A 25,842-nucleotide genomic window follows, 5' to 3' on the forward strand; every position below is an offset into this window, starting at 1 on the left:
TCTATTTTCACTCGCGGGAAGGGAGCCGGAGGCGCGGGTCGCTCAGTGGCGGGGAGGGGCTTTTTCAGCGCCAGTGGCCATAAGAGCCTTAGTGGATCCCAACAGGGGTTGCTACACCTCAGTAACGAAAGGCTCCGATAGAGAACAGCAAGCGACCCTCCAGATGCCATTCAAATAGTATTCAAATAAAGGGACATAAAGCGTTACAATCGCTATATATCGAAAGCGCAGTAGCACATAAGCAAAACTAAGAACAGATTCCTCAAAAGCAATCGATACGGTTCATTACGCAGTTCATAGTGATGCGAAATATCAGAAACAGCTGCTGTGACAAATGACACAGTCTCCCTGGTCAGGGGCTTCTTCATAGAGTTCACCAAGGGCGCTTCTTTTTAACCCTCAGAGAGGATCGATCGCTTCTATGCTGTTTTTGCAGGGATGGAGCAACAGGTTCCATAGAAGAACCAGAGTGTCTGAGAGGTCTATTTCTTCATATGGATACTGTGAGCATAGCCTGTCTATATTTCTGATTGAACATTGTTTTCTCCCAAATGTTGATTACAGAGGTGACAGTCAAATAAGGCAGGCGCAGAACTTGTTTCCTCAGGTGACATTTTCCCACCCTGTAAATATTCTCTATATATTATGAAACCATGTTTTAATAAGAACCTCCACCTCCATCTGAAATATGCAGACAGTAAAACAGAGTAACTGAGCTCCTTGGCTTGACCTGTGCTAGAGCGCTGATGTGTAGTGTTGTAATGCAACTACCATGACACCTATAGTATAGTTTCCAAAAGGGACCACGATGCACAGTACTGTATTTGTTTTCATTGAATTGTAAAATTGGAACCCCTAGCTCTATTTGCCCAACACAGGGCTTGAGCCAACAACCAGAAATTAAGAATCTCATGCTCTACTGTGTGTGTATTTTTTCTTTTAAAATAAACTTGAATCTAAAGCATAGCTGTCAACGTTTCCCTTTTTTAAAGGGAAATTCCCTTATTCTGAATAGGATTCCTCTCAAGAAAAGGGAAAAGTTGACAGCTATTATCTAAAGGTGTTGAGCTCTGGATGTGCTGGGCCATGTCTGTTGTTACAAGAAGCAAGTGTTTTCTGCAATTACTAATCCATAATATTTAACATGCAAACCATCTGCTTGTCCAATCAAGCACTATATTTGACATTACAAAGAGGCAGGTAGGTAGCCGTGTTGGTCTGATGCGGTCAAAATATATATTTAAAAATTTAAAAAATTGTCCAGCAGCACCTTAGAGACCAACTAAGTTTGTTCTTGGTATAAGCTTTCGTGTGCATGCACACTTCTTCAGATACACTGAAACAGAAGTCACCAGACCCTTATATATAGTGAGAGGGTGGGGAGGGGTTTTTCTCAGGAGGGTAGGAGATGGGTGATTGACTCAATGGGTATGGTAAACCTGTTGACTGTTAATGACTGCAATTATTCCTACAGGAAAAAGCAAGGGATAGTATGCAGATGATTAGCATGTGTAATGAGACAGGAATCCAATATCTCTATTAAGACCAGGTCTTAATAGAGATATTAATAGAGATATCATTTTTTAAATTTTTTTACATATTCAATTACAAAGAAGCAAACTCTAGTGAATGGCAGCTGTTATGTTTGGTAGATGTGAGCATGTTCAGGTGATGTACTTTTGACATGAAACTGTTTTTCTTGACTATTTTCCTTTCCTGCAGGAAACAGCTATACTTTTACAACCACTGAGGAAGTAAAAGCAGTGAGTGGAGATGCTATTCAGCAGAAAACAGCACAAAGAAAAAAGGATAGGAAGCCCCTTCGACATTCAATTTCAGCCCAATGGCAGCATGGTTTTAAATAAAATCCCAAGCACTCAAAGAACTGCCATCAGTTTTGCAAACCCAGCCAACATAGTGTGTAAATCGCTGAGAGTATTTGCTTTGTGTGCTGTTGCCACAAAAGTCAGCCAGATAGTGAAATAAAGACAATACAGTAGTAATTTTTAAAATGTGACCAAATGCTGTTCTACATTTTCTGCAGAAAAGGAAAATATAGCAGCTGTGCACTCTTAAGCTGATGAAATTTTAAAGGTGCCCTCATTTATCTGAGCTGTACAACCACCAACTCCAGAAAATGCAGTGGCTTTGAGTTTTGTACTTCAAACCAGACACAAGTAGTAGCCAAAGATAGAAATTTGCTAATAGCAAACAACAGAGAATTTAGGCTTTGCTAATTGAATGGGTAATAGTAAAATCTATTACAAGGCACCTACATTATTTTTGTAGCTTGTGATTGTTTTTCTACTTCCCTACACACACATACCAGTGTTTGTAGAAAAAGAGGCAATACGTTATTTATTCCAGAATAGTGTTTAATGTAATTGTAGGACAGTTATGGAGTCACATTTAACCCACATATTATGGGTTAGGATACCGATAGAAATACTGTACTGTACATCCTTATTAGCTATCAGTGTAATATAACTGAAGTATTTGGTTCTTACAGATAAATAGACAATTCAAGGCAAACTTCTACATTTGCTCCCAATGCATTTCATTATCTATGAACCTTTGCCATACTTTTTTTTAGTCACAGTATGAGAGTACAAAGCACAGAAGGAAATTAAATTCCTATGGATTGTGAGAATGGTGCTATATTGCCTGAATGGTTTTCCTCCATGTAACATGCATAGGCTACAATCTAAAACAAACAGACTTAAGTCCATTGGTGTAAATGAGCTTAAGCATACATAACTCTGCATTATACTGTGCCCCTAACTCGGCAAATACCAGAAATAAAATTTCTTCAATTTGAAAGCTGCACTGTATAGTATCCTAGAAAGAGCAATCAGGTTTTTAAGGCAACATACTAAGATTTCTGCACCATTTTAATTTAAAAAATAGAGAAATATCAAAGATCTCTTGAGCTTTCATATATATGTGTAGATCATAAAAAAGCAGTAATATTTAAAAAATTCAGTGCAAAGTCATAGCCAGGTTATTTAGTACAGAAAACGTAGAGGTCATTTTTCTTACAGCAAGATGTTTTCCTCACAAGTACATAGACACAATTTTCTTTCTAGCTGCAGTCCATACATGTTGCATAAGATTTTCTTTGATTAACAATGTATAAAATGCCAGTAAGACCACATTTTAAAAACATGAAAGTGTTAAATGTTAACCCAATTATTCCCTCCTCCCCTTTTGTGTATACCAAACTAAGATAATCATGTGTTGTGTATCACACCACTATAAATAATTCAAGAGATGCAAAATTAATGTTGTTCCTCTACAGTTTTTAATGGTAAATGAAGAACAGTTTAAGAATCTACCAACGTGTACTTTATTTTGAAAAGTGGTGAAGGTGGGCAAAGGCACAGGCATGGACAAACACTGGCAAATGCTACCATTAGATAGCATACATATTCTAACCAGCATCCAGCCAAGAGTCTTTTTAATGTTGCGTTTTGTGCTGTAACATACTGTGCTCTAGTAGCAGACTGCAAAAAAGCAGTACATATTGCTTCCAGCAATTTAATGGAACGTTTCACAAAAACAGTAGTCTACTTTCCTGTCTGGTTGTGGTTCTATTGATGAAATGGAATGCATCTCAAAAAGCATCAAGTGAGCAGGAAATACAATCTAGTTAGTTTATATATAGGTTACTATTTACATACTGAACTCAAAGCTAATAAAACCAGCACTTTTTAAACCTCAAGTAGCTTTTGTTAGCCACAATGTAATTTTGACACAGAGAAATATTCCAGGCAGCAAAATGTTATTCCCATTTCTCCCTTGCACTTTTTAATATTAGGTCTGAAAATGGAGACCTCACTATGCTTTAGGGTAAATAAATTAGATCACATTTTAGTTCAGTTGCCCGGCAAATAAAGATTGTCATTGTCTACTTTATCCTCCTTTATCATTGCATAATTTTGCTTTAAGCTCATTATTACGGACAGTTGAGAGATCAGCTTTATTCAGAAGTATTTGGGCTTTAGCTTTAAATGTATTAGGTGATATCCAACTAGGTCATGCTCAAAGTAGACCCAATAAAATTAATGGACTTAAATTATGAGTCCATTGATTTCACTGGGCATACTCAAAGTATGACGAATGTTGGATATTGGCCATGGTGCAATTTAAACACTTCCTACATCAGCTTTTTAAAATCTTCGTTTTACCAGTTAGTAAATTTTATTTATAGCAACCTATCCCTAAGTATCACACAAATGTAGAAAACTAGAATACAATTAAAATCAGTGGATTCAGAGTGCAATCCACTAAAAGGTGGTGCAGAGCATCTTCCACGCATTTTAGCAAGTCAATTTCTACTGGAGTGAATAAGGTGCTTGGATTACTCTTTTAGTGCTCATAGACTGAAAAACTGTTATTGTGTCCAATCACATCACCCAAAGTTTCTAGTGCAACTTATTCTCAACCGGCAGCTGATACTATGCTCTTCTGCACTTTTAAGTGACCTGGAAACTGAATCCCAAATCCCTACCAAATAATGCATAACCCATAACATTTACTTTCTGGAAATATATGTGCTATGCAGCAAACCATGGCATAAAATAGCTTCAATGTATATCTTAATGTGGCCGTTTATCAAGGTATAACTTAAGGGCGCACAAAAATGATCAAAGTCAACTGGATAAGTGTTTAACATTTTGGTGCCATCTGAGTTTGACTTAAGGAAGCTGAATAAACTTAAAAGGGGGGAGGAATGTTAAATGAAGTATTTATATAGCAAACCATGTGAGCAAACATTCATTCTTTTTTTTTTAAAAAAAAAGCTGGATAAAAAAGTGTTTTAGAAACAATTATCAGAAATGAGGTATAAGAAGCAGCTGAATGACAAAATAAGGCACCATTGTTTATTACTTCCATTACCGGCACTCATTCTGATAATAGCCTCAAAGAGATTTAATGAGTCCAAATGCTCACTAGCTGTCTGTTTAAATCTCCCTTTTGACAGTTTCTACAGCCACTAACTCTTTTCTGACAAGGAGCAATCTTTTTTTTTTACTTTGATATTTTTTGACATGGTACTGTGTCCGATAACAGCAGCATAAAGCAAGCTTCCAATATATCAACAGGCAAGCAATTCAAATGTGACTGAATCTAATCTATTTTTTTAATTAAAAAAAAACACCCCTTAGATTTAATTTGGAACATCTAGTCAAGGTTTATAACTTCATTATCCACAGATATTAAATTTATACAATTCATTTACAGCAATGCTTGGATATTATTACAGTAAAAGCATGAAGCAGAGCTGGTTTTCCAGAAGCCCTGTTTAAACTTTGTGAAGGCTGGTCCAACAGCAATCTGCCAAGTTGCCATGTTTTATGTTAAAGTGTGTGAGTTATCTTCAAGTAGGAAAAAGTGACCAAATATGGGTGAAGTTGAGTTTATTCAATTCTGTTCTTATTTTCACCTCTCTCAGCTGCCAGGTTCACAAATATGGTACAGCAGCAAGTCGATACCAGTTGACAGTCTCCTTGTTCAAGTTAAATTCCTTTAAGGAGAGTGTGACACCGCCCAGGAAAAAGTTCTCACGCAGCGATTCAGCGCTGAGTACACTTAGCTGAAGTTCCCTTTGCTTTAGGGTCTCTTTGCTATATCCACTGTATACAAGCTATATAAAAAACACACACACAGTAATTCATAAACAATGAAAGCCAAGACAGTTTATTTACAAAACATCCAGGATTAAGTTACAAAAACTGATGGTGAGTAAGACAGTACCCTGTATAGAATACGTCTTTTATTTTCTACTCCTAGGCTTATTACCATTTGCTGGGTGACTGAGGTAACCTTCTGCCTCAATCAGCCATATGGAAGATAGGTACATGGTAAAGGTAAAGGTACTCCTGACTGTTAGGTCCAGTCGCGGACGACTCTGGGGTTGCACGCTCATCTTGCTTTACTGGCCAAGGGAGCCTGCATACAGCTTCCGGGTCATGTGGCCAGCATGACTAAGCCACTTCTGGTGAACCAGAGCAGCACATGGAAACGCCGTTTACCTTACCACCGGAGTGGTACCTATTTATCTACTTGCACTTTGATGTGCTTTCGAACTGCTAGGTGGGTAGGAGCTGGGACCGAGCAATGGGAGCTCAGCCCATCACGGGGATTCAAACCGCCGACCTTCTGATTGGCAAGCCCTAGACTCTGTGGTTTAGACCACAGCGCCACCCGCTGGTACCTGAACACAAATGTATGTTTTTAAGGTACAGTCATACCTCGGGATGAATACGCTTCAGGTTAAGCATTTTCGGGTTGCGCTCCGCGGCGACCCGGAAGTAATGGAGCGCGTTAATTCCAGGTTTCGCCGCTCGTGCATGCACAGACGCTCAAAATGACGTCGCGCGCATGCGCAAAAGCAGCGAAATGCGACCCGTGCACGCGTGTTACGTTCGCTTCAGGATGCGAACAGGGCTCTGGAACGGATCCCGCTGTATTTCTTTTGACCATTCATTCATTCAGAGTGGGAATGGTGTTGGGTTGTTGTTTTAAATCCTTTTATTAAATACTGGAATATGCTCACTAATTTATGTTTCAAAACATTCCACTCCCTGAACTAGCACCTACCCTTTAAAGGGCAATAGTTTAGTTAGTGATGAAAGTTGGAAAGGGACAATGTCAACATAGTTACATGTCCCTGATTTCCATGCACACACTTCCCATCTGCATCCCCTGGGATTACAACAGCAAGTGTCTGCATTCATTTTAAATCCCCACTCAACAGATTATCGTCATGTGGGAACATCTGTAATCGTGGGCACACCCTTAGATTAATCCATAAATATATCTGGAATATTTCATTCAGCTGTGAATATATTTAGATGTCCACCTATACCCACCCACCTATATTAGATGAAAAATTCTTCAATTAGTCATTGACCTATTTGCTCTGCTGTCAAGGATTGTTCACAAATATTCTAACATCTTAGCTTAAATGCAGTTGCAGTGGTGTATTTCTAGTGTCTGCCACCCCCTAGGCAGAAGAGATTTGTTGGGGTAGAGGGACAGGAGGGAGAGAGGAAGAGGGACGTACAAGGATCAGCAGATTGCCTGCACAAGCCCTTTGTAACCTTTTGGGTACCTACTCAGAAGTAAATACCAGTGAACCGAAATTGAGCTTACCAACTCCCCCAAGTGTGTACAGTTTAAAACCTCAGTGATTTGATCTACTGAAAACAGGCTTGTAAAAATAAGCTTTAAAAATGGACTTGCAAATTTCCTTCCCTACCTTCACCCCCAATTTCATATTCCATTGTTTTAACTGTAACATTCAGAAGACTGAGAATATTTTTTTTTTAAAGAGGCAGATCTTCAGGAAAAATCCTGGCACTGGATTCTTGCTTGAAGAAAATATTTTAGAAGAGGCTCTCCTCTCCCACTCCGAATTCATAAACGGGGATACAGTGCTTTCAAGGATAAAGCTAACCTCCCATTTTTTTAAATCATTCCCTGTTATTGGAGAGTGGCACCATGGTTAACTGGGATGTGAGAGAAAAGCATTCTCTGTGATCCACACTGGGCATCCTGAAAAGGTGGCAGACTCTTAACAGCTTAAGGCATCTTGGGAGGTAAAAGCAATTGGAAAATTGTACAGCCAGGCATATATATATTCTGGCCCCAAGCTATTTCATACAGCATGGGTTATGGCAGCTGCAGGATAGATGTGATTTAGAGTATGTTTCTTACTCCCATTGGGGCAATTCAATGGGGGCCCTCTGATGTGTTCCATCAGTTATAGCTATGTAACACGGATTTGCTTTGAAAATCCACCAAATATTATACATAGCTTATTTCAGCTTACCATTTCATTGAATGTTGGATTTCTTGTTTTCCGTGATATCTTGGTTTTCCGTTTAGAAGTTTTATGTATATCCGGAAGCAGGTATGTTTTCACATATGGATTTGGGTCTGTGCCATCATCAGTCACCTGAGAATGAAAGCACATCTTTGGTGTAAGAAACAACCATCAACCATACTGAAATAAAGTAAGACACTGGCGTTGCTGTTTAAATAACACAGGGATTTTTATCACAGGAATAATAACCTTAGAAATTACTGTTGGTAAGAGCAAACTACTTGTCACCAAAATCTACTATGAACTATCATATGCATTTTCCAGTTTTGTACATACCAGATCCTTAATGTGCATCACCATGATAAACAGAGTGCTGTTTCTATAGGAGATAGATAGTTTTACTTCTCCTCCTACTTTGCCCGAGGTAGGACTTGAAGGGCTCACATCTTAAAAAAAGAAAAGGCAGAATGATATTTCCCTCTACATTCCATAGTCAGAACGTTATCTAACCTGTGCACTTGTCATTCCCTTTTCCCACAGAGGGAAAATCATTCCCTGCTATCAGAGAGTGGCACCATGGGTAACTGGGATGTGAGAGAAAAGCACTCTCTGTGATCAGTACTGGTCATCCTGAAAAGGCCAGTTTGTGGAGTTCTGACTACTTGAAATGACAACATGTAATATCACATTACTATTGAAGGAATGGGTTTCCCAAACCAAAAACTGACTGTGCAGGCAGTTTAAAACAGGCACCAAAATCCCTATTTTTCCTTAGCTAAAATCCATTAACTTGAGCTCTGAGTCAATGTATAAACAAAAACCCGGTTGTATAAACAAGTGCTCAGAGCCCTCTCCTTTATCAGTTCATGACGGCAAGGATGACCTTGGCTGTTCCAGTAGAACAGAGATGACACGTCTAGGTCTTATCTCACGTCCTGACCACACTGACGCACAGACCTAGTCTGGGAAAAGCGCCAGAGTGTGTTCTTGGAGTTCTTGGAGTTGGTGACCTCTTGCTCCAAGATAAGAGTAGGAACAGGAATACCCTTTTATGGTCAGAAAACCCTTTTATTGTTAAGAATACCGGAGCAGGAACACATGTGATATCAACCTGTGTGTATAGGCTGACGTGGTTGGATTCCTGGGGAAGGGGGAGAGGGTGCCTGGAGGATATATATACTGCATGAAATTTCTCATTTCTTTGGACTTGCTGGGGACTGACTATGCGAGTGCCTTTCTGCTGTTCTGGAGCGCAGAAATAAGAAACTCTTTCTCTGAACCAACCCTCGGTATCATCTGACTTCCTCCCTCCCTCCTGGGAGCAATGCAGAGCCCACCAATCGGTAAAGTCTAATAAGGCTACACTATCAGAGATGAATCGAACAAACTGTTATTGAGGAGATAGTGACAAAATAGGGTGAACTGCACAAAGCCCACTGGACAAATCACACACACTTTATTAGATAACAAATTCACTTCCTCTCCATCAAAAACTTTCACTACTTTATACCAATATGTTTGTGGTTTGACAATTTCCCACAGACTTAAATTACAGATGAGTGTAGAAGGGAGACATTTATTCATGGGTGGACTTCTTTGGCAAAATGAGAAATGTAACATTTGTTGAAATATATTGTATTTGCTGGTTCTTCTATTAAATATAAAATAAGAAATGAAGCAAAAAAGGCGGAGGGGAGAAGAAAACCAGCACACAAAATAATTGAACTTGTATTTTAAAATAGAAAGAAACCCTCAAATGTAAATGTTTTGAGATACATTCTCTTTCAAGGACACTTTAAACAGGTAAATATTTTTATTCACACTCAAGTTATTTTGAATTATTGGTTTGTATGCTAGGAAAAACCGGGAGCGGGGGGGGGGGAATGACTGAAATGTTCAATAACTAGTTCAATACAGTTGTCCTCCTGCCTTTATGATTTCCCTTTTTGTGCTTGAAAGAATGTAACTACAACAAATATTTTCACTTTTCAGGACACGATCCAAGTTGCCTTTTCTTCTTTAAAAGTGATATTCTTACCTGTACACTTGGCTATTCCATCTATTCCTTCAGCTTTTTCATCACGAAGTATGGGATGGAAGAATGTATAAACAAGATCACACTAGATGTGGAAAGACAAAATGTTATTATGAGGTGACTGTACCCAACATAAAGGAATTGAAACAATGATGTTTATATTACTTCGCAGAATTACCTCCGAAACATCTGCAGATGCATTCATTAAACTTTGTATGTAGCTGTTCAGTTCCACCTTTCTTTTGGCTGCTACATCTTTTATGTGTGTTCTTCCTAAAACCATCTTACTAGGAAAGCTGCAATATAGATACAATGAACATAACATTAATAACAAGAGTAAGTAGCAACAATCAGGATTTAACTTTTGCTGAAGTAAACAATCAAATACTTCAAGACTGTAAGACAAGATACTAGTATAATCTATGAGTTGGTCCAAAAGCCTGGGCAATCTTACAATAGAACTGAAGGAACACTGCAAATTATACTGTTGTCAGCTGTCCAGTATTTGTTACTATATCAAGAGTACTCCAAGTATAAGGTAACATGGCAACACACATGCTCCAAGGAAATAATTTCCACCCTTCTGTCCCCTCTCCCTTTTCTAAAATCACTGAAAGCAAATACTCAAGCACCATCAACTGTTATAGTCCCCTTTCAGAAACGAAATGACAAATACAGAAAATAAATTCTCATGTGTCTGCATCACTCAAGAGAACTGAGCAACAATTAATAGCTATTACTAGTCAAAGTTCTGTGTGTGACATCTATGTCATATTCAGAGCAGACCTGCTGAAATAAATGGTGAATGACCAGCACTGCATGTTACCCTTAGTATGTTACTATAACATCCTCTGAGTCATTCTGACACACCACATCCTTAAGAATGACAGAAAACTGTATACCAGTCTGTGACCCAGGCAGAATTTTAGACTAATTTAAAATGATATTCTTTTCTCAATTAAAAAATGAGTCGTGAAATACAGTTTGTTTCAGGGAGAAGCTACTACTACTTTTACAAAAAGTAAAAAGATCAACAGCACTGAAGGAGATACTGAAATAAATGAAGGCTTTAGGGCTATGGAACTATAGTGACTGTTCTGTATCCTTCTTTGATACTTTCCTTCAGAGCCAGTTACAACAAAGTGTTGTATACTCACAGCCTAGCTCCTGGAATTTAAGAGTACTGCATACATGGGGAAATGTATTTCATAAAAGATTAACTTTCACACTTCACTTGTGTATAATCCCAGGAAGTGAGCCTCAGTTCACAGGAAAGGCTATGGCTGATGGGCATAGCATGGCATAGCATAGATATTACACGTTGAACTATTGCTATGTCCACTTTTTAATGTTACTGAGAAAATTTAATTGTTGCAAAACATGAAAGCTCCGTGGATTTCAAATTATTTTGTTTATACTTAATTGAGTTTTCAGGAACCTACCCTGGTAACTTCCAAAGAGGAAATAGGATGCCAAGCTTGTTGTGGAATTCCTGGAATTCATCAAATGTCCGAAAAATGAACGTGGGTTCATTTTGCCCCTCTCTTAAAACCCTGACAACATAGATCTGCCAAATCAGAAAGGAACACACTTTAATAACTTTTAAAAACACACACACATAAATTCTTTATTTTATCTATTTCCCATCATCCAACAAAAGAAAGCAAAGAGATAGAGTCATTGTCTCAAGCATGTAAACACACAAAAAGAACAATAATAATTTCAGTACCAGGTGTTGCAAGTGTGTATACAGGTTTCTTCCTCAGAATTATAGCTCCTCAAAGCTCTTACATAAGAGGGCAGGAAAGCGGAGTTTCATCAATGAGAAAAGCAGTAGTGACAGGCTGCAAGCTATTTTCAAGGTTACATTGGTTTTATGTTTGCTGTGACAGGGTGTGTGCGCACACTATGTATATGAACAGGAAGCCAAAAAAGCTGAGCAGGCCCACCCAACATTTACAGAATTCATTTTCTACTGTATGACACTACCCTGGAAATGTATTTCCCTTGTAATGTTAGATTGTGGAATTAAAGCTTGGCACTTAGATTTGTGGACAACGCAATTCAGACTGATCATAACCTGGGATCCTGAGCTGTTGAAATAGTATTGCTAAGCTGTTATATAAACACTGAATGATGGCAGACAGGAACTGGCCATGGCTTCCTGATCTGCAGAAGCATGCAAGGCAAAAGAACACACACACATTCAGGATTTCAGAGTCTATCCCATTATGGTATGAAGGGAGCTTTTCCATGGCCAACTGCCTCTGCTGGAACCCTTCTTAATAAAGTAACAAACTACCTCTTTCACCCCACAGTTAAATGTCTTGATGGACCTGATGTCAGGTTCCAAGATAATACATAGGCAATATTTGTGGAGAAGCAACAGCTTCAGGACTCAGCAAGTTACACCAATAATAAAATGAACAATGGCAAAACCTGGAAATCTTAAGACACAGTATGGATCCACATACTTACATAATATTTATCTGGGTTGTATCGCTTATGGTATGTAAAGACAGACACTTCTTTGATTCGACCATCTTGTTTAAGTGAGTATGTTTTGGGAGAAAAAGAGAGGATGGGCTCATCATTGGAAGGCAGGCCTGAAAAACGCAGCTGAGCAAGGTTGTGAATGAAAAAATTGAACTTTGTGGCAACACTTCCCAAACTTGATTCAATCAACCTAAAAAACAAAAAAAAGTGTGGGGGGGGGGAATCAGATCGTGTTCATTTCCTTTGAGATGTACAGTACATATGCTTAAATGGAGTAAAAAGGAAAACTATTTTCACAGATCACAGAATTGATCACACCTACTTTATTAATACTGATGAACATGCATAAATAAGGTTTTTGTGAAAAGGGGGAAAAAGTGGTACCTTGTAAAGAAAATTGTAGCTTCAGCATCTGTAGTTTGGGGTTGAAGAGCATCCTGGACATATTTCAAGTCTTGAACTCCAGTAAGTTCTGGTAATCCAGAAGAGAGCATCTATAGAGTGAACAGATATGTTTTAAAAATGGAGAAGATCAATTATTCACTGGTACAGCCAAACCAAACCAAACCAAACCAAACCAAACCAAACCAAACCAAACCAAACCAGTACTATATTTTAAAATAGCATTTCCAGATTTTATTACTGCAGTCATTATGACATAAATTTAATCTGCAGTTTCCTGCACTTAACACTACGTAGTTGTCTTTAAGCACAAGAACCATTCACTTGAAAACATCCAAGGGTTACAAGCCCACTTGCACAGCTGACTTCCCCTCCCAGAAACGGAACTTCCCCATCCTCTCCTCTCGTGCTTCAGCATCCTGCACCCCCTTTTCCAAAATATGCTCTGAAGATTGAGGGACAGTCTGGAACAGAGGTTGCAGGGGGAGCAGAGGAAGCCTCTTGCCTTATTTGGTGAAACCTCCAACAATACAAAAACTATTACCAGTGATAGGAGGTTAAGAAAAAGGTTGGCTCGTTTCCTTATCAAGTTATAAGCCTGGCAGCAGAGATCTACGAACAACTGGAAACGGATGGTAGGTTTTTCACCACCGTTGATAACGTAGGCCATATCTGATGTCAGCACAAAAGGAGCCCGATCCCTTTAGAAAGAAGAGATAAATACAGATTTTTAAGTACTGAAATTTCATTTTCTAAACTTCTAATGTGAGGGAATTTCACAGGAACTCTGCAAATTGTGCAAAATGGAGAAGGAAGCAACTGCTGTAAGCAAATGGTTCAGAGTGTATCAGTGGCCCACAGCCCCCTTCCCTTCTTTGTATATTTTCATAGGTCGAAATAAGATCAATGTAGCTCTATTGATCAGATGCAGAGTCTGTATGGCAATCATACATTGTCATATTTAACATTATTTTGGAAGAAAAGTTACAGCTAACAGAGCATACTGCCACAGAAAGCTATCAATCTTTTCAAGACCATTTATTACTATAGCTGTAAAGTTAGCTGTATAGTGAAGCCTCAAATTTTACTTTGAAATCATACCTCTTAAAGCTCCCAAACATCTGTGCATGGCCCAAAAACTTTCCAAAATCAATATGGAATGTATGTCCTGTACTTCGAAGCATGATGTTGTCATTGTGACGGTCACAGATACCTAGGACATAGGTGGCCACGCAACACCCAGCACAAGAATATATGAAGTTTTCAGAAGCCTAGTATAAGGAAAAATAAAGGTTAAGTTAGATTCAATCTAATTTACTACTAATTTACTACTTGGAGAATACTACTGTGGTTTATCATACGTAAGTCAAGCGTGGTAGCAGAACTGCCAGTCACTCAAATAGAACATAATTAGGGACTTTTAAGGATTGTATTAAGTTTTGCTTAATTTTTGAGAAGTTAATAGGGTAATATGATCAACTGGAAAAGAGTAAGCACCATCTTGTGCCAGGTGTTGCAAGTAGGTTTTAGCGGTGTTAAGAAGGGTTAAAGGTAAAGGTACCCCTGCCCGTACGGGTCAGTCATGTCCGACTCTAGGGTTGTGCGCCCATCTCACTTAAGAGGCCGGGGGGCCAGCGCTGTCCGGAGACACTTCCGGGTCACGTGGCCAGCGTGACGAAGCTGCTCTGGCGAGCCAGCACCAGCGCAGCACACGGAAACGCCGTTTACCTTCCCGCTATAAAGCGGTACCTATTTATCTACTTGGACTTAAGGGTGCTTTCGAACTGCTAGGTGGGCAGGAGCTGGGACCAAAAGACGGGAGCTCACCCCGCCGCGGGGATTCGAACCACCGACCATGCGATCGGCAAGTCCTAGGCACTGAGGGTTTACCCACAGCGCCACCCACGTCACTTAAGAAGGGTTAGGGGAGAGAAAACCTGAAAATTAAAAACGTATTAAGGCACACAGTAAAATGGCTTCTACAAATTAATAGGAAACATGTGCAGTTAGGAAGTGTAATGAAAAAATTGCACTAAAATTAGAATAAAAAGTATCGAAGTAATATAGTAATAAAGTTACTGTAGATCTTCTTTTTCTTTCCAATATGTAATATTTGCTTTAAAAAAACTGTTAAGTACTTCAACAGGAGTTTCTAAACATCACAACAGAATCTGGTTGGTTAGTTGGTTGGCATCCATCTGTCTCGAGAGACAATGGAATGTGCCTCTGGGGGTGAAGTCAAACTGCTGCATTAGCAGCACCAAAGTGACCACCCCAAGGCACAATAGAATAGTTTCCTTTTAAAATAAATAAATGCTAGAATAAATATTTAGCATCTTATTTTTAAAAATTAAGCTAAGCCTACTGACCATTTTTTCCTCAAGAAAATAAAGCTTGCCTTAAGTAACATCCTTGTCCATCTAGTTCAGACAGAAGCTATTTTCTAGGATCTAAACATCGACGTCATTATCTCTGCTTCTGATGTCAGAGGTTGAAGCTGGACTTTATACAGTGGTACCTTGGGTTACATACGCTTCAGGTTACATATGCTTCAGGTTACATACGCTTCAGGTTACACACTCCGCTAACCCAGAAATAGTGCTTCAGGTTAAGAACTTTGCTTCAGGATAAGAACAGAAATCGGGCTCTGGAGGCGTGGCAGCTGCAGGAGGCCCCATTAGATAAAGTGGTGCTTCAGGTTAAGAAGCTTCAGGTTAAGTATGGACCTCTGGAACGAATAAAGTACTTAACCTGAGGTACCACTGTATATGCAATATATGTGCCCTCCCATTGAGCTATGCCCTTTTCTCAATAGCAGCGATTACTCTACATCTCATAATGCATGAGCGTGTGTGTGTGTACCTTCATCCAAACATCACAGGGCAGTTTACATATCATAATCAGTTCATGTTCTGAAGCCATATTTACTTATAGCCTCCCGCTCACTGAATGGTCTTCAAAATGGGTTACATAAAATATACTTTAAAACAATGTAAAGTTTATGAAAAACATAAAGCCATTTGACTATCCACTGCAAGAAGCAGGTTGCTGAACTAGACAAACTTCTGACTGACACAGTAGGGCTCTTCTAAGGCAAGAGGGAAGCAGGACTCAGACAGTAATCCTTGGTGTGCAAAGGAAAAGTCAGGGGCCAGGGAGGAGGAGAGGTGGCCTGGCTCCATGTGCGGTTTCCCAGCATCTGTTCTTTCCTCGTGAATTTCAATCAGTTTCATATTAAAGTTACCTTTTCATATTCTTCTTCTGTAGGGTTGTATTTTCTTAGCCATTCTGCAAGGGGCTTATCTTTAAAGGACCCTGTCACTCCATACTCTACTTGAATTTTCCTAAGTGTATCTGAAGCTGGAACAAGCTCCACCAAACCTTAAATCCAATAAGCAAAAAAATATTTACTGTCAGGCATACAGGATTTGTACTCTATTTCTATAATGGGTTTAATTAAGTCTTAACTTCAAACATTTTAAAGACATACTTCTGTGAATCCAAAGTGCTTGCTAACAAATAATGCTTGCTGACAAATAATGTTGCATGACATGAAATATTTGTACCCGTGCTCATTCAAATTGATCTTTAAATCAAATCAATACTTTGTAGATAACCAAAAAGACGTTAACAGTTTTAGACTTAGAAGCTGCTAGCAGCAGAATCCTTACAATTTTTAGCTCTCCTCTCCAATCATATATTTGAGATTTCTTCATATGGGATAGAATTTCCTTTACATCCATGTTAACACTTTATCCAACTGATTTCAGACACAGCTGAAACTGCAGGAGGGTGCTTTATATCAGATAGCTCTGTCTATGTCATCCCCCAAAGATGCTACTACTACACTTGCAAGGTGCTTCTCTAGCTTGCTCTGCAAATGCAGACATACTTTTGAGGCAGAGGCTTTAGAGCAATCATGCTAAAGCTGTGTTCCCACTGGGAACAGACACGAAAAGCAGACCAAAATCTAGGTGGCATGGAAGGCATTATGCTCTGGGAACTACGAACGGTTTGCACCTCTATCTTTGCCAGTTGAAAGGCACTTGAAGATAACCATCCGCAGGTCCAGTCCTTCCTGTAACCAGATCTTGTCCATAATTTTTATCATCTGCAGCGCCAACATGTCTTGACGCAGATCCTCTCCAACCTAGAACAAAAGTAAGGATGCAAATCGAGAGAATGACTTTCAACAGGACATGTGTCATAAGCTGGGGTGTGCACAGTTAACTACGTTGCTGCACAAGACCAGAAATGGATGTTTGGCTAGAAAATTCAGTACTTCTTATTTGAAGATGAATGGGAAAAGCCTGGAAAAACCTCAGAAACTCTGAGAACAGCATTCTTCGTTGCAATCTATAGCTCCTTCAGAGGCATATCTAGGGTCCCTTGGCAAGTAGCTGTATTGGTGCCCCCCACCCAATTACTTTACTGCAATAGCTATACATGCCATAGGTATGTATCATAAAGCTAACTAGTTTTAAAAGATTTATCAAATTTATGTTACCACAAAAATATGTCTGTCAAACACATGCTGAAAAAATGTACCTTAAACATGACATTAATTTCTTCTCCCAAGGGATCTGCATTCACCAGAGCAAGTTTAAGAGGTACTGCATTAGAACTAAAGTAGGAACATGCCTGCAAAATACAATTTACATTAATTAGTGCAACGGTAGACTAACTAGCAATACAAAGGCAACCAAAGAGCTCCAACTATCCTTACAAGAAAATATTATAATTAATTTTGCTAAACTAGCAAATAAACGAATCACAAAGGATACAGAAGCCCAACTTAAAAGCAGTATGTTTTAGTTATTTCTCATGGCCATATTGCTGAAGTGAGGATGACAGATTTACAGAGATTTGCATTTTATCATCTAACCCTAGTGCCTCATTATAATAATAGCAAAGTATGTTCCAACAGTATTATAAAGCTTTTTAAAATAAAAAATCTGCTTGCATTTACTATACGTATTTATCTATATTGTTCATTCTCCCTCCTTTTATTGTTACTTATTTTGTATCTTATTGGCAATGTATCTTTTTTTTAAAAAAAGTAAGATTTATCCCGCGCTCATGAATGCATGGGGGGGGGGGGCTTGCAAAGGAATATGGCTTCAACAACTTCCTGTTTCTTCCTACAGCTGTGCACCTACGCAAATTTATTTGACAGCTTAGTACAATGGTACCTCGGTACAGTCGTACCTTGGAAGTTGAATGCCTTGCGAGACAAACGTTTTGGTTCCGCCACGCCACAAACCTGGAAGTTATTGTTCCGGTTTGCAAACGTTCTTTGGAACCTGAAAATCCATCGCGGCTTCTGGTTGGCTGCAGGAACTTCCTGCCTTGGAAGCCAAGCTACGCCTTGGTTCCTGAACGTTTTGGAAGTCAAACAGACTTCCAGAATGGATTTGGTTTGACTTCTAAGGTATGACTGTATTTGTCTTCAAATTTCACAAAGCACTGAAGTCAAGATGAGATTATGCAAAAACTGTATGTGTATTTCTAATTATGGTGGTCTTATTTTCTTTAGCACTTTCAAAATCTGTGCCGAAAATTCCCATACAGAGAATTTTAGGTTCTGTCTTCTGGTTATTACTGGAACTTCCATATACAGAGGCAACATGATTCCAATGCCATAGCCTAGGGAGATAAAGGGAGGAGTGCTTGACTTCATGCCATCCTGTGAACTTCCCAGAGGGACTTGTCTGGCTAATATTAGAAACTGGACTGATTGACCTTTCGTCTCATCCAACAATGGTTTTAATCATTTACAGTTTCAAGTCATTTGCCCTATGCCCGCCAAACAGTTTTGCTCTTTCCTGCTGGTTATTCTTGCATGTATTACTAGGTGTGAGTACATACATATTATACTGGATTAGAAATCTAGAGACACACCATACCTTGACATTCAGTTCTTTAGCTACAAGGCTGGGACTGAGAGGCAAACGGCACTTGTTTTTTAAGAAAATGGACTGAACACGCTCCATTCCGCTTTGTAAGACAATCTGTTAATGAACAGTACAAGGTTAAAATTTACCTGGATTGAGAAGTGATTTTAATTAGCAATACACATACAAATAAATATTCCTAATGTAACAAACCTGTCTGGAAGATCCACTTGCTTGTTTTACTTTTTCTGCTACGGTTCCCAGAATCTGTACCAATTTTGTCTGCTTTTCCAACTCTTCTCTCAATCCTTTGCCACAGACTGAAAGGAAGGCACCAAGGATATGCTCATACCTTACACCATGTTTGATATCATGCAAGGCATCCTTCAGTAACCTGAAATATTACGTAATATTAGATTAGTTTTCTTCACAAACTGCACACACGCACACCCTCCGTAGGCTACTAAATTTCCTGCTGCAGTAACTAGATTATAAAGTGCCACAGAACACAGTATTAGTTGACACATACAACACAAGCAATGCAAGAAAAGGTGTGAAGGGAGAGAGGCTACAATCCTAAATACCAGGAAGTAAGCCCCAGTGTAGGCAGTGGGAATTACACCAGAGTAAACATGCCATGGATTGGGCAAGGAAATGTGAATTAAGAGTTAAGATGCTCTCTCTAGTACTGCAGAAAAGGGTTTTCAGCTTCCACAGAATACTCCTATCAAGGAACTTTAGAGAAAGTGTTATAGATAAACTACTTTTCATCTCAGGGTTAGGGCCATGCTACTTCCACTACATTTGCAGTGGAACATTACATTTGACGTTAAATTGGTGTTATCGTTTTGTTACCCTTTGTACGTGGGTTTTCATTATGAAGCATCATCTTGCTTAGGATACAGAATGATGAACTAACTGCACTAGTATGAGAAAGGCTGATGTAAAATGTGGTACTTTACAATATAAGTTAGCCTGCTGGAAAAGAAAGAAGCAGCCCAGGGCATCATAAAGTAAGTACACTTCTGGTTTTTCAGAACACGTAATTAAAAATATTTCCAGTGGTGGCAGCAGATATTTTTCTACGCTATAAGGAACTGTGATCTATAATAATAATAATATACTTTATATTCTCAGACTAACTAAAGTCTGGGAATATAAAATCTCAGAACAAAAATCTGATAACAAAAAGAATGTAGATCTTCTTACCAATATAAATAGTGTGCTATTCGAATATTTCCTAATGCTCGGGCCAAAAGGAATCTGACTAGAGCGTTGTCCAGATAGGTTTCAAATTTGAGTGCCTAAATATATAAGAGAGATCAAGTTTTAACCAACATAGTTATTAAAGCAGCTGTCTATTTGAGGGGCTACAATGAACTAGTATAAAATATAGTTGTAATACTCAATGAACACAACTGTAGGTGGCTTACTACAACCAGACACATGTAGTTTTGCAGATATTTTAAGGGGGAAACTATTCCCATAACCATATTCCTGAATATGTAAAGCTATTCAGCACAGATTAAGTTACTATTCATTCAGAAAATATGTACTTATTTAGAATATCTGCCCTTTTGTTTGACACCTCCCATAACAATGAAAAATAGAACTACCTACAAAACACGAATTTTAAATATAAATCAAAATTTATACTGGCTTATAAGCAAATGGGCAATCAACAACTAGCATACGCAATAAAATCTGTGATCAGCAACAATTAACTGCTTTTAATTATATGATGATGGGCCTAAGCAAATTAAAAAGTTTTCATCTGGCACCAGGAAAGCTTCCCTGAACATTTCACATGTGGGGTGTCACAGATGGAAAAGGCTTCTCTTCAGTCACTGCCTGCCTAATTTCAGAAGCTGTGGGGAGGAGGCACTGAAAATAGTCTCAAATGATCTTAGCATTTGGGCAGGCTCACTATCATCATTTTAGATAAGAACCAAAGAACTGAGTTCCATTGCAGCCTTGGAAATATTTCTCCAGTATTGTATGCACACAGCCTTGCCTGGCATTAATCCTTCAGTATTCCCTTCTCTCTGGCCCTTGCCAAGAAGGAAGGAGGGTGTCTATATTAAAGGGGTAGCAAAAGCAACCAGGAATGCATGGAAATGGTTAGGGAAAAAGGAGGGAGGTCCAGTTTGTCTTTTAAAAGCAACTGCCAATCACACCAGGTAAATTACAAACCATAGTTTGAATTTATTGGACTAAATAACACTGTATCTAAATGCTACACTTTCAAAACGTCAAAATGATCCATATTTTTTGTGTGCAATTAGTAAATGCCAAGTTCCCTGCCCCCTCGCTTTCAAGATATTTAAATGTGTCATTCATCTCACCTGCACAAACTGGGGAAGAAAGTCAGCAAGTTCATCATCACTAATTGCCTCAATCCACTGCACAGCTCTTGTTCTTACTTCCTGATCTGCAAAGCTACAAAGCACAACATCTGTAACAAACAGCGTTTCGTTTAACTTTGACAAGAGCATACTTCCCTGGTGGTTTTTGGAATAAATAATTATTTTTATTAATGAAGAATCTAAACCAGTTCTCGGTATATATAAAATGTGCTATAATCTGCAGGGGAACAAAGAAAATTGTCTTGAGAATTTGCAGCCTCGCCTCCTTATGGGGACTGTTGAAATGCTTCTCAGAATGCACTGTCATTCTGTGACTCTCTAAATCAGTACATACAGTAGAACGCAACAGGAAAGAAACTTGATTGTACCAATAAGGGATATTCCTAATTGTGAATCCGCCTGCAAAACTATGTAACATTCTTCCAATGTCAACATTAACACTGTAATGTTCTGGTGAGGTGACTACCACGTTCCATCCCACATATGTACTGGCACAGCACCACCGTAATCAGGCTACAAGCCTACTAAAAAAAATAGCAATTTATAACCCCAAGCCTTGCAAGATGCACATGTAATCATCTGCAATCTCCAAGGACACAATTGTGTGGCTGCAAACAGCAGCAAACAGGAAGTAAATGAATTATGAATGTGACTTGCACTTCTCACTTGAAGAAGAGAATAGCACAACATAGTTCAGAACTTGTTACTTACTTGTAGTCCAGCAATTCTAATGCAGTCAGAGGAGGTAAGGGAGGCCACTGCTGAAGCAGCAAATATATTTCAGACAGATTTGTCATATCCCAGTTTGGTGCACTGGCCAATATCTTTGGAAGGCTGCTTGGCTCTGTATGGCAATAATGTCTCTTCTCCCACAAAAATGCTTTATCCTTTCTAGACAATCTACAGAAAGAACGAACGAACGAACGAAAGAAAGACAAAACGTTTTTATTAGTTCATGACAATATATTTATGGTTATCACAGCGGTCATTAATGCATGCCCCTTGGGAAGAAAACAGCTGCAAAGTTTAGGACATGCAGAACACAATATTATACTCTACTGTTGCAAAAGGCCCAAGCAGGAAAAAGGCTGCTATAGTCAGAATGGTAAAGCAAGGCTTTTGAGTTGAATTCATGCTAGGAGACTTTAGTGCTGACGCACCATTGCTTTCCACACTCTGCCACAAATGAAATTAAAATGGTTGTTCCATATACTGCTAAAAAGTACTGTATTCTCCATAAAAAGTCAGCAAGTAAACCTTATTATATCCCTATGTTTAGTCAGAGATAAGATCCACTGCAGCAGAGGTTCCATTTTTTCCAGTTCCTGGCAACACTTTTGACTCCAAAGGCCATATCATTATTAGGATCTGCCTCACGGGTCAAATTTGACAATCACGTGATGTCACAAATGAAGTCAGGGGATTTGCTGCTTTGAAGTCCCAAACTCAAAGGAGAAAAGTCTTGAAATGAATGGGGGGTGGGTGGGACACCCAGACCAGGAACACACACATAACCTAACAGGATTGCCATCCTTTGCACCCTACTCTGTGAAGCATTTCAAAGGCTCCCAACAGAACTTTGGAAACTGCTTAAGTGGGCTTTGCCCAAGCCCTGGCCTTGACATCATGGGTAAGGTGGGTTTCAGTCCTGGGCTGAGATTTTAAGGTTTTTATGTAGTCCAGCAAGACCAAAATTGTCAATTTTTTGAAATTTCAAACCCTCATAACTCAAAAACAGGATGAAATAAAAAATTAAAAACTGAGATCAGGTAGCTTCTCGTATACTACTTTTAGGAAACTGGAAATGAAAGCAATATGAAATTGTAAGGTAAAAGTCCCTGGATCATTTGACATGGAATGACCCTTCTACAGTGGTACCTCGGGTTAAGTACTTAATTCGTTCCGGAGTTTTGTTCTTAACCTGAAACTGTTCTTAACCTGAAACACCACTTTAGCTAATGGGGCCTCCTGCTGCCGCCGCGCTGCCGGAGCCTGATTTCTGTTCTCATCCTGAAGCAAAGTTCTTAATCTGAAGCACTATTTCTGGGTTAGCGGAGTCTGTAACCTGAAGCGTATGTAACCCGAGGTACCACTGTATTATTCTGTGGTACTAAGAGTCAACAGATTCTGCAGACCCAAAAAGGTTAAAAGGAGGAGCTTTGAGGTCCAGGATAATCAACAGGGAAATATTTAACATGTTGACCTCTGGACAGAGATTACTGAAATACTGAAAAGACACCTGAATCTGCAACGCCTATAAATATGCAGTGGTACCTTGGGTTACAGACGCTTCAGGTTACAGACTTCGCTAACCCAGAAATAGTACCTTGGGTTAAGAACTTTGCTTCAGGATGAGAACAGAAATTGTGCTCCGGCAGCGCGGCAGCAGCTGGAGGCCCCATTAGCTAAAGTGGTGCTTCAGGTTAAGAACAGTTTCAGGTTAAGAACGGACCTCCAGAACAAATTAAGTACTTAACCCGAGGTACCACTGTACTGTGATGACATCTTCAGTCAGCTTCCCGAAAAAGGGAATAATTGTGATGTGTCTAATCAGGATCAACACAATCTACACATATTGACATAAAAAGGTAAATCATCCCTCACTTGAAATGGACAAGAAACAAGTTTCCTTCAGGGAGGCACTAACAACTATCTCCCAACTTTTTGCCACTTATTTCATGCAAACAGGACCATAAAAAGACAAGATTTCCCCAGATCACCAAAAATCCAGTCAAAATACAAGCAGTATAAAAAACAAAAATAAATGCAGGGATGATTGTCATATATGGCAATATACAGATGGGCAGCATGCTTTATGGTATTCTGATGAGTATTTTCTGTAAAGAATGTCAGGTTTCAAGTTGTCTCGCACACAAAAGAGGAAAGATTTAGACATTAGATTCAAATGTGTGGAAATACAGTATTGTTCTGCATCTAGATCTACATGAAGATAATTTTGTCAGGACTTGTAAACTAGAAGAAGGAGAAACTCAACACCTAATAGAGTGCAACATTTTGAACATGTATATTAAATTAAAAGGTGACTGTAGGATAATTATGTAGAAAGGCAAACCACTACTCTTAATATTAAGGATAACCAAAGTGAAGTCCTTCAGATATTGTGGATTAAAACTCCCATAATCTCTGAACATTGGCTATCCTAACTGAAGCTGATGAGATATGAAGTCCAAAATATTTGGAGGGCACCATGATGACTAACCACGCTTAACACAATACAACATACCCAAGTGTACCCTCCTTGGAAAGAATGGAAAGAAGACGCTCTCTTGAATCTTTTTCCAATGTTTCTATGGAATGACATGTGGTACTGTTTGCAGCTTGAGGAATTTTGTATACAATATCAAATGATAAGGAAGGGAAATCAATCTGAAAAATTTAAAAAGTAAAATTATTGACGCAAACTATGACATGGCAACTCAGAGAACTACTTCTACAACCCAATTACGACCTCATTTCCAGCACCCACTTTTTGTCCTCTTTCCCCTCACAATAAAATAACAAAACATCAAAGCCACAGACCATAAAGATCAAAAAGAACATTTAGTGTGAAGTGTTCTCACAAATAATACATATAGTATATAATAATAAAGTTTCCATATGACGTTTGTCATTGCAAAATGTGACTTACAATATATAAACAAATATATACATTAAAACTGGCATGAGGGGGGAATCTCAAAGACAAACTATTTTTAAAACACTGGATTAAAATGCCCCACCCACTCAAGGACACCACAGATAATTAAGAGCCAAAGGCCTGGTAAAAAGAAATGCCTAGTGCCTAAATCTATGTAATGATGGCACCAGGCAGGGCATCCTGGGGAGAGCATTCCACAAGTGAGAGCCACCACTGAATAATCCTGTTCTCATATTGCCACCCTCCAGACCTCCCAAGGAGGGAGACCATGAAAAAAGGCCTCAGATGATGACAGCAGGGTCTGGATCAGTTTATATGGGAAGAGGCAATCCTTGAGGTATTGTGGTCCTGAGCTGCATAAGGCTCTGAGGGCCAAAACCAGCACTTTGAATTAGGCCTGGAAACTAATTGGCAGCCAGTGCAGTCAGGCCAGGATTGGTGTTATGTGCCCAGACAATTAAAAATAGCTTTACTGTGATGTGCAAAGCGGACCTTAGAATGCAAAATCGACCAAATGAAGCTACAAGTGGAGAAGCACATTTTAAAAAACAAGTGGAGAAGTTATTACAAGTAACTGAAGTACTAGGAATAGAGGTTCTAACTTTCTGTTAATTGTTTTTTGTTTTTACATAGGGGCACATTCAAAAGTATTATGGCTGCCAGCAGTTTGAAGTACTACAGTCTGCCTCTACTACACCAACTCATTACATTCTATGTGTAGGCCAGACATCATGCATCACACTTTTGGATGCAAAGGTCCATACTCAAGTACAAGGATCTATGTATATTTTTGCAGTTACAGCATACTGAGAAAGTGATCCTTGCAATCATTTCCCAGCATGCTTATCAGGACGATAAAATGGTCTGCTAAACTGCATTAAACACTCACCCCTGCACAAAAAATAAAGGGTTGTGTGTATAAGAACTTGTAATGAGCAAATCCCTCAGACAGAGATATTTAAATCTAAACCCTCACAGGCAAACTATGTCACAGAAGTTTTTATATTTCTTCATCTCTCTGCAGTTATTTTTACTCTTTAGTATGTGCATGACTGCACAGCCATATACAAAAAGGCTAAAGCAGAAAAAGGGCAGATATATCCTCTCACGGTTTTGCAAAAAGAGTCCAAGTAATGACGAGATACAGCACTCAAATTTTC

The 25,842-nt window shown here is 39.0% G+C and overlaps 1 protein-coding gene and 1 long non-coding RNA gene across 4 annotated transcripts in view; one reads left to right on the plus strand and one right to left on the minus strand.

The window, feature by feature from the left end:
* The first annotated feature begins 52 nt into the window (after positions 1–52).
* LOC128415891 (uncharacterized) lies at positions 53–3,715 on the plus strand. Its single transcript, XR_008331097.1, has 2 exons — positions 53–480; positions 1,723–3,715. It is a non-coding gene; the product is annotated as an uncharacterized LOC128415891 (long non-coding RNA).
* A 1,080-nt stretch (positions 3,716–4,795) lies between these two features.
* Positions 4,796–25,842, minus strand: part of PIK3C2A (phosphatidylinositol-4-phosphate 3-kinase catalytic subunit type 2 alpha) — a 48,019-nt gene continuing 26,972 nt past the window's right edge. For all 3 annotated transcript variants that reach the window (XM_053392666.1, XM_053392655.1, XM_053392675.1), the window contains exons 15-33: positions 24,269–24,411; positions 21,736–21,924; positions 21,004–21,097; positions 19,868–19,962; positions 18,872–19,052; positions 18,671–18,775; positions 17,313–17,405; positions 16,785–16,914; positions 16,009–16,145; positions 13,866–14,035; positions 13,309–13,465; positions 12,747–12,856; positions 12,345–12,552; positions 11,309–11,433; positions 10,045–10,162; positions 9,870–9,951; positions 8,168–8,277; positions 7,838–7,963; positions 4,796–5,647 (exon numbers count right to left, since the gene is read on the minus strand). In XM_053392666.1, coding sequence (XP_053248641.1) covers positions 5,465–5,647; positions 7,838–7,963; positions 8,168–8,277; positions 9,870–9,951; positions 10,045–10,162; positions 11,309–11,433; positions 12,345–12,552; positions 12,747–12,856; positions 13,309–13,465; positions 13,866–14,035; positions 16,009–16,145; positions 16,785–16,914; positions 17,313–17,405; positions 18,671–18,775; positions 18,872–19,052; positions 19,868–19,962; positions 21,004–21,097; positions 21,736–21,924; positions 24,269–24,411 — 2,556 coding nt within the window. In that variant the 3' untranslated portion in view covers positions 4,796–5,464. The remainder of the gene's footprint in view (positions 5,648–7,837; positions 7,964–8,167; positions 8,278–9,869; positions 9,952–10,044; positions 10,163–11,308; positions 11,434–12,344; positions 12,553–12,746; positions 12,857–13,308; positions 13,466–13,865; positions 14,036–16,008; positions 16,146–16,784; positions 16,915–17,312; positions 17,406–18,670; positions 18,776–18,871; positions 19,053–19,867; positions 19,963–21,003; positions 21,098–21,735; positions 21,925–24,268; positions 24,412–25,842) is intronic.

Source organism: Podarcis raffonei, chromosome 1 (genome assembly GCF_027172205.1).
Source record: "Podarcis raffonei isolate rPodRaf1 chromosome 1, rPodRaf1.pri, whole genome shotgun sequence".
In the NCBI taxonomy this organism is placed as follows: Eukaryota; Metazoa; Chordata; class Lepidosauria; order Squamata; family Lacertidae; genus Podarcis; species Podarcis raffonei.